This window comes from Coregonus lavaretus, assembly GCF_964263955.1.
Source record: "Coregonus lavaretus genome assembly, chromosome: 5".
Classification (NCBI taxonomy): Eukaryota; Metazoa; Chordata; class Actinopteri; order Salmoniformes; family Salmonidae; genus Coregonus; species Coregonus lavaretus.
The window spans coordinates 43,184,155-43,192,605 of record NC_139992.1 but is presented as its reverse complement, the minus strand read 5'-3'; the positions used below and the strand labels follow the sequence as shown (position 1 = coordinate 43,192,605).

The following is an 8,451-nucleotide window of genomic DNA, read 5'->3' as shown; positions in this document are numbered from 1 at the left end:
GTTCATACTTCATAAACAGTTGTTCATATGTCATAGTAATGTATTTATACTCCATAGAGATTTCTTCATGGGTCATAGTAATGTATTCACACTTCATAAACAGGTATTTCATAGAAAGGTATTTACACTCCAGAGGAGAATGTTTTTGGGTTTAAGGTTAAGAATATTCAATGAGATAAATGGTTAATAGTCATAATCTTATTCTGTTTGTTTTCGAGACGTTTATTTCGTCTCGAAAGGGGGGAATATCGTATCTGAAGATTATGCCTTTGTTAAATGTTTTTCATGACGAAATGGAATGTTGGTTGTTCAGGCCAAAGGGGGGATGTTTTATGATGTTATTTGAAATGTGCCGCTTGGAGGGTGACGCCCGAGGGGAGACTGGTGATTGGCCAGAAGAGGGAGTAGCCCCTCCCTTTGCATTGTTTATAAATAGGAGTTAAACGATGAGACGACAGAACGGCCATAACAATCTGGGAGGCGTTCTCCAGGCAACGCGTGTCTGTGAATTTATGCTGTAACCTCGTGGTATGAATAAAAACTTCTGACACGATGCAGCATAACGGACTTTTTGTTCATCAGCAATATTACCACCATTCATCATATACGACACACGTTCTCTTGAGAGCATATTTTAACTGTCAGTGGAGGTTGTTTTACTGGTTTACCTAACACACCTCACTGAACATAATTCCACAGATTTACTTTATGAATTGCAGGTCCACAGGTTTTCTGGGCGCCTTCAGATGCATAACCTGTTTTGTATGCATGGCTGTTAAGACTATGTGTAATGCTGGTACCCCCTCCAAAACAGACTATGTATGACATCCCATGATTTGAAATGACTTCAGACCCTTACTGCAGGGATCATCAACTAGAACTGCAAATTTACCGCAAGAAGTCTAAACAGATATATTTGACTAAAACAGTCATTTCAAACCTTGATTACATTTGGGAACATTGTCCTGCGTAGTAGGGTGACGTCTTTCGGATGGGACATTAAAACGGTTGTCCTGACTGTGTTCATTCAAAATCCCATGGCGTTTATTGTAAGAGTAGGGGTGTTCACCCCGGTGTCATGGCTACATTTCCAACCTGGCCACATTCCATCATGGCCACCTAATCATCCCCTTCATTCCTACTTGGCATATATCACTCCTCACCTCTCCACCTGATGTGGTGAGAGTTCTGCCACAAAAATGGTCACCATGCATCACTGAGGTGGGTGGTACACATTGATGGTGGATGAGGCGAATTTCCCCCTACTATGTAAAGCTTTGAGTACCTCAGTTGGTAGAAAAGTGCTATATAAATCCAATCAATTACTCGTAATTATTATTTGTATACGATCACGTCTCTATTATGTGAGGGAATACTTGGGAACAGATTTCCAAAATTAAAATCCCTTGGAGCTGACTTCCTGGTATTTTTACAGTCTTATGTCCAACAATGAAAATTAAACAAAAAAAACACGTATTTTTAGAACACTTGGAAGGGCCAAATAAAACCAAATTCGGCCCGCCAGTTGGGAAACCCTTCTATACTGGATATGCTGTGTATCATGTAGTAAGGGCCTGTAGAGTCCCAGTATGTCTGTTCAGAGGGGGAGGACCATAGAGGGAGGAAGCTAAACTCAGTGAGCAGCAGTCCTGAACAGCAGAGCCCCTCTTCTCTGTTCAGGTCAATCATCTCCCCATCCCCCATCACGTCGCACCTCTGCACCACAGAGATGTGACAGAATGGGGGATGGTGAGATAATGCAGCATTCCTAAGATAACACAGAGGAACCCTTGCATACAATTGGAGGCTGGGCTGCTCGACATCATGACCGTACAGCTAATGACAAGGAATTGTGACAAAGTTTAATACTGTTGTATATTGATGTGAAAAAAATCAACTCATTTACATTTTAGTCATTTAGCAGACGCTCTTATCCAGAGCGACTTACAGTTAGTGAGTGCATTCATTATTTTTTTTAATATATATTTTTTTTCATACTGGCCCCCCGTGGGAATCGAACCCACAACCCTGGCGTTGCAAACGCCATGCCCTACCAACTGAGCTACATCCCTGCCGGCCATTCCCTCCCCTACCCTAGACGACGCTGGGCCAATTGTGCGCCGTCGCATGGGTCTCCCGGTCGCGGCTGGCTACGACAGAGCCTGGATTCGAACCAGGATCTCTAGTGGCACAGCTAGCACTGCGATGCAGTGCCTTAGACCACTGCGCCACTCGGGAAACTCCTTTTGGAAGAATGTCTCCTTCGACGGCTGGTGTGACTGTTTCTCCGTGTGAGCTCAGATGGCTCGGAGTGCAACCGCTCGTGCGCCTTCAGGAGACGCAGGTACCTGAAGGCTTTTCCACACTGGCCACAGGTGTGGCCCTCCCCCGTGTGTTTAAACTTGTGCTCCCTCAGGTGCGTGTGTAGTTTGTAAGTCTTCCCACACTCATCGCAGCTGTAAGGGCGTTCGTTCGAGTGCAGCCCCCGCTTGTGTATGCGCAGGCCCCCGCTGTCTTTAAAGGTCTTGTCGCATATGTCGCATCTATAAGGTTTCTCTGAAGAGTGCCTGCGTATGTGGGCCTGGAGTAGGCTGTTGTTGCCAAACATCTTCTGGCAGACGGGGCAGGGGAGTTTGGGACTGGGGTCATGGTCTTTTTGGTGTCTCTTTAGGTCGAACTCATAGACAAAGGTTCTTCCGCACTGGGCACACAGGAACTGGCGGTTCCCGATGTGATAGCCCATGTGTCTCTTTAACAAGCTTGGCATAAAGAAGCGCAACCCACACTGCTCACAGGCGTACGGGCGGTCCATGGTGTGCCAGCGCTGGTGGGCAGACAGCTGGAATTGGGTTGGGAAACTCTTTGGACAATGAGTGCAGAAATAGGTATTCTCACTTGTATGACAATCCATGTGTCTTTTGCAGTACTGTGATTGGGTGAAACCCTTTCCACAGATGGTGCATTTGTATGGTCTCGCATCCGTGTGGACGCGATGGTGATTCTGAAGGCCAACCTTTCTCCGAAAGCACTTGCCGCACTCGTCGCAGCTAAAGGGCCGCACGTCAGAGTGAATTTTCGTATGGTTGGTCAGGAGTGCCAATGTCCTGAAGAACCTGCTACAATCGGTGCACTTGAAAGGTTTCTCTCCGGTGTGCATGCGGAGGTGATCCTCCAGCCGTCCCCGAGACAGAAAACGCTTCCCACACTCTTGGCAGGAGTTGGTTGCAGGGTTTCTCTTTTTTGAGCACGCTACTCGTAGTGGCTTTTGCACCCTCTTCTTTTGGATAATGGACCTCTCAAAGAGATCGACCTCTGTTTCCTGACCCCCGATCACCACACTGCTTCCAAGACCTGTGTCGGCCGACTCCATCTCCTTGTCCAAATTATCGTTTTGTGAAAGGGGTGGCAAGGAATGGAGCGATAAAGTGTAACTTCCAATATGGGAGACCCACTGGTCGACACTCGTTAGCTCGACTGGCTGGTTATCCGTGGCAGGGATGACTATCTGTGAAGGAGAGTCTTCGGTGATGGAAGTATTCATCAGTGATACAAGCTGTTGCTGTCTCATTGTTTGCAGCATACTCCTTACTGTTGGTGCACCTTTTGATGGTGCCCCTCCCACCAGTCCGCTAACACCTTGAGGACTAGAGAAGACCACAGCGCTCTCTGGCAGTGCAGTCTCTTCTTCACTGTCACGTACTGCAGTTCTCGCCCCACCTCCGTTACCCCTGGCATCCTCTTCTCTCTCCACAGTACTATCTTCTCCAGCATGGGGCGAGTCATCTGACATCAATCCCAGATCCTCCAAGTCACTGAAGGAGGCAGGGTTCATGGCGCTTAGAGCAGCTTCTAATGATTCTGGTGGCTTGTCAAAATCTGGCTCCATTGATGGCATTCCACAGGCGAGGCGGAAGGACAGCGAAGACAGCACACAGTCACCCACAGAAGACGTGACAGGTACTGAGAAAAAATAAAATATATAAAACATTTAAGTACATTACATTTAAGAATATTCTGCGAATTAAAAAGACTAGGCTTTTTATTTACATTCCTGTTTTAAAAAATCATAAAATGAGAAAAAGGGACAAATACAGAAAGCCAAGGAATGAGCATGTTTACATTAATACCATTGAAAAACTATTTTACATTCCTGTAAAAACAGCTGGTACAAAGTTATCAATAGAGTGAACCATGACAGTTTGGGGAAAACTACATTCTTCTTTGTTTAGCTGATGATAATTCTACTTAATATTAACAGGGAGGATAAGAGATAATAATTAAAGTAACCCTACCAAACTGAATCTTATTTTGCAGGTTCTGGTGCTGGAGGAGGATCTTCAGGTGCTCAGGGTCAGACACAGCCTGTCCACACTCCTCCAAGTCAGAGGGGGCAGCACTGATAATGGATGCTATCTGAGAAGGAGAGTTAGAAGCTAAGATCAGCAACAAGGGGGTTTCTTAGAGCGTGTGGCAGAAACAATACTATGGAATGTGTTGACACATACAGTGGGGAGAACAAGTATTTGATAGACTGCCGATTTTGCAGGTTTTCCTACTTACAAAGCATGTAGAGGTCTGTAATTTATATCATAGGTACACTTCAACTGTGAGAGACGGAATCTAAAACAAAAATCCAGACAATCACATTGTATGATTTTTAAGTAATTAATTTGCATTTTATTGCATGACATAAGTATTTGATCACCTACCAACCAGTAAGAATTCCAGCTCTCACAGACCTGTTAGTTTTTCTTTAAGAAGCCCTCCTGTTCTCCACTCATTACCTGTATTAACTGCACCTGTTTGAACTCGTTACCTGTATAAAATACACCTGTCCACACACTCAATCAAACAGACTCCAACCTCTCCACAATGGCCAAGACCAGAGAGCTGCGTAAGGACATCAGGGATAAAATTGTAGACCTGCACAAGGCTGGGATGGGCTACAGGACAATAGGCAAGCAGCTTGGTGAGAAGGCAACAACTGTTAGCGCAATTATTAGAAAATGGAAGAAGTTCAAGATGACGGTCAATCACCCTCGGTCTGGGGCTCCATGCAAGATCTCACCTCGTGGGGCATCAATGATCATGAGGAAGGTGAGGGATCAGCCCAGAACTACACGGCAGGACCTGGTCAATGACCTGAAGAGAGCTGGGACCACAGTCTCAAAGATAACCATTAGTAACACACTACGCCTTCATGGATTAAAATCCTGCAGCGCACACAAGGTCCCCCTGCTCAAGCCAGCGCATGTCCAGGCCCGTCTGAAGTTTGCCAATGACCATCTGGATGATCCAGAGGAGGAATGGGAGAAGGTCATGTGGTCTGATGAGACAAAAATATAGCTTTTTGGTCTAAACTCGCAGTGTTTGGAGGATGAAGAAGGATGAGTACAACCCCAAGAACACCATCCCAACCGTGAAGCATGGAGGTGGAAACGACATTCTTTGGGGATGCTTTTCTGCAAAGGGGACAGGACGACTGCACCGTATTGAGGGGAGGATGGATGGGGCCATGTATCGCGAGATCTTGGCCAACAACCTCCTTCCCTCAGTAAGAGCATTGAAGATGGGTCGTGGCTGGGTCTTCCAGCATGACAACGACCCGAAACACACAGCCAGGGCAACTAAGGAGTGGCTCCGTAAGAAGCATCTCAAGGTCCTGGAGTGGCCTAGCCAGTGTCCAGACCTGAACCCAATAGAAAATCTTTGGAGGGAGCTGAAAGTCCGTATTGCCCAGCGACAGCCCCGAAACCTGAAGGATCTGGAGAAGGTCTGTATGGAGGAGTGGGCCAAAATCCCTGCTGCAGTGTGTGCAAACCTGGTCAAGACCTACAGGAAACGTATGATCTCTGTAATTGCAAACAAAGGTTTCTGTACCAAATATTAAGTTCTGCTTTTCTGATGTATCAAATACTTATGTCATGCAATAAAATGCAAATTCATTACTTAAAAATCATACAATGTGATTTTCTGGATTTTTGTTTTAGATTCCGTCTCTCACAGTTGAAGTGTACCTATGATAAAAATTACAGACCTCTACATGCTTTGTAAGTAGGAAAACCTGCAAAATCGTCAGTGTATCAAATACTTATTCTCCCCACTGTATATATAATTGTCTAACAATGTCAACATTAGATATGATTGGTGAATTGTTCGTTATAGACTTGTTGTGTACCAGTTCATTACCTGGGAGAGATCTGGCACAGATAGCAGTCGTTCCAGTCTGAGGACCAAGCCTCCTACAAGGGCCTGCAGTGCTGTGTCATACTTGGAACCATACTGTGCATGGAACTCCTCCTACAGGGAAGGAAATAAAAAGTTAAAGTAAGTGTCTATGACATGACAAAGTGGACAGTGTGAGAGGAAATGGAGAAAGCCTGCCGAACCTGGAAGAAGTGCTTCCTCTCATAAGGGTTTTTCAGCAGGGTTTGGACCAGCGCCACAAAGTTAGCCTGCGACTCCTCCACAACTGCATCTTGCTGCTGTAACACAGATTGAGAATCATTTGATACAATGTACAGCCACTTCGGTCATCAGAATTACGTTATTAAAAAGAGGGGTATTGAGTGCATGGGTGACGGTTGTAGAAGTCATAAGACCAGCCTGAAAACAACTTTTATCTCTTACCCCATCTGTGTTTGCAATTTGCAGATCTAAGGAATCCGATGTCGTTTACACTTATCCAGTCCCCTCAGATCTGTACACTACAGAGCTAAAGGCTATTTTCAAATCAGACTAGGGTGCAAATGTTACTCTCTTTTAAGTAGTCGTCCGCCAATGGTATTGACAGTAATCCTTTAGTATGTTGTGGAACAAGTGTGTTGTGAGTTTGTGTGCTGGTATGGGGCGGAATTTCCACACTGACACACAGGAGATAAATATTCTTACCCCCAACATATTCATCTTTTCCAGGAGACGTTGGATGTCCTGAGGGTTGGGTGGGTCCTTGCGGAACAACTCCAAGATCATCTAAAATAATGGGACAAAATTGTATATGATTTTTCTAATACACAATGTGTCAAAACCACCCCTCCCATGACCACACATCATGTCACTCACCCTTGCTCTCAGGCCCAGGATGAGTTGAGCCCTCTGTTTGTAACTCATCAACTTTGGAACAGCTTCAGTCACCACAGTTACAAACTCCTCGACCTTCCCATAGTGCATCACATTGCGTTGATTCACCACATGCCATACAAATGAATACATCAGCCGCAGGGGAGAAACCAACAGTCGCAATGACGAGAGAGGAAGTGGGGGTCCTATAGGAAGACGATAGAACAAATGTTAAGTTGTGGCTTCATCCTCTAGGTCGTTTAGCAACATATACCTCCAGCAACATGACTAACTAGTTAGCTAACTTAATTTAGAAGGCAAGACAAAATGGACATTAGCTTTACACTTAGCTATCAATTGAAGATAAAGTCGCTAGCTAGCGCTCCGCACTGCAGTGACTTGGGTCTGTTGCCAGGTTCACATTTGTAAAATTGGTTAGATTGCTAATACATGGGTAGCAAGTGTCATAATGTAACCTACCCGTACTGGCTGTAGTCTTCTTGACTCGTTTGTCCATGCCGGAATGTTACCAGATATGTTCGCTAAGCAGAAATCTAACAGTAAAGGTAACTAGCATGATGGATAGCTATCATCAACATGCACTGACGAAAAATTGCGACAACGACAGATGGTACCGGAACCAAAGCCAGAACAGCAGACTATTAAAAGCAAGATAGGCAGCATAAAATTATTACCGCCACCTACCGTGCTGGAATAAGAGCCGCAATTAAATGGGTCTGCTCTCTTTTCTTGAAATTACATTTTAGGTTTAAAAAAAATGAATGTAATAATTTTTTCTGTATATATATTTGGATGAGTATGACTCTTTATTTTGTGGCTTGATTAACAATTAAAATGTATTATAAAAAGTAAACGCACAGGACCATTTTAGAATACATTTGGTTTCCCTTGTTGTGAATGTTTTCAACCAAAAAAGCAAAACAAGTGAGTAGTGGCACACAATTGTGACTTTATTTTACTTTACCCAACATAAAATGTTGTGCATATTTTTTAGTAAAGGCTTCCGGCAATCATTGACTACTCTCAAAAAGAAATAATTGAGTAGCTACAGTGAGGGAAAAAAGTATTTGATCCCCTGCTGATTTTGTACGTTTGCCCACTGACAAAGAAATGATCAGTCTATAATTTTAATGGTAGGTTTATTTGAACAGTAAGAGACAGAATAACAACAAAAAATCCAGAAAAACGCATGTCAAAAATGTTATAAATTGATTTGCATTTTAATGAGGGAAATAAGTATTTGACCCCCTCTCAATCAGAAAGATTTCTGGCTCCCAGGTGTCTTTTATACAGGTAACGAGCTGAGATTAGGAGCACACTATTAAAGGGAGTGCTCCTAATCTCAGCTTGTTACCTGTATAAAAGACACCT

General features: G+C 44.2%; 1 protein-coding gene across 1 annotated transcript; it reads right to left on the bottom strand.

Annotated features, from left to right (window-relative positions):
- Window positions 1–1,841: 1,841 nt before the first annotated feature.
- Window positions 1,842–7,685, bottom strand: LOC311129842 (uncharacterized protein). The gene is made up of 7 exons (XM_084162337.1): window positions 7,540–7,685; window positions 7,063–7,265; window positions 6,892–6,972; window positions 6,390–6,485; window positions 6,190–6,300; window positions 4,293–4,413; window positions 1,842–3,960 (listed from the first exon to the last, which is right to left on the bottom strand). The coding sequence occupies exons 1-7, from the start codon at window positions 7,574–7,576 to the stop codon at window positions 2,216–2,218; spliced, it is 2,394 nt and encodes a 797-aa protein (XP_084018463.1). The 5' UTR covers window positions 7,577–7,685; the 3' UTR covers window positions 1,842–2,215.
- Between the last annotated feature and the right edge of the window lie 766 nt (window positions 7,686–8,451).

What these genes read in the sequence shown, in the direction of transcription:
- LOC311129842 (XM_084162337.1), bottom strand. Translation starts at nt 7,576, where the DNA reads ATGGACAAACGAGTCAAGAAGACTACAGCCAGTACGG. An exon ending in TCCTGGGCCTGAGAGCAAGG is followed by an intron (nt 6,973 to 7,062) that starts GTGAGTGACATG and finishes CCATTATTTTAG; the next exon opens with ATGATCTTGGAGTTGTTCCG. An exon ending in AGAGGAAGCACTTCTTCCAG is followed by an intron (nt 6,301 to 6,389) that starts GTTCGGCAGGCT and finishes CCTTCCCTGTAG; the next exon opens with GAGGAGTTCCATGCACAGTA.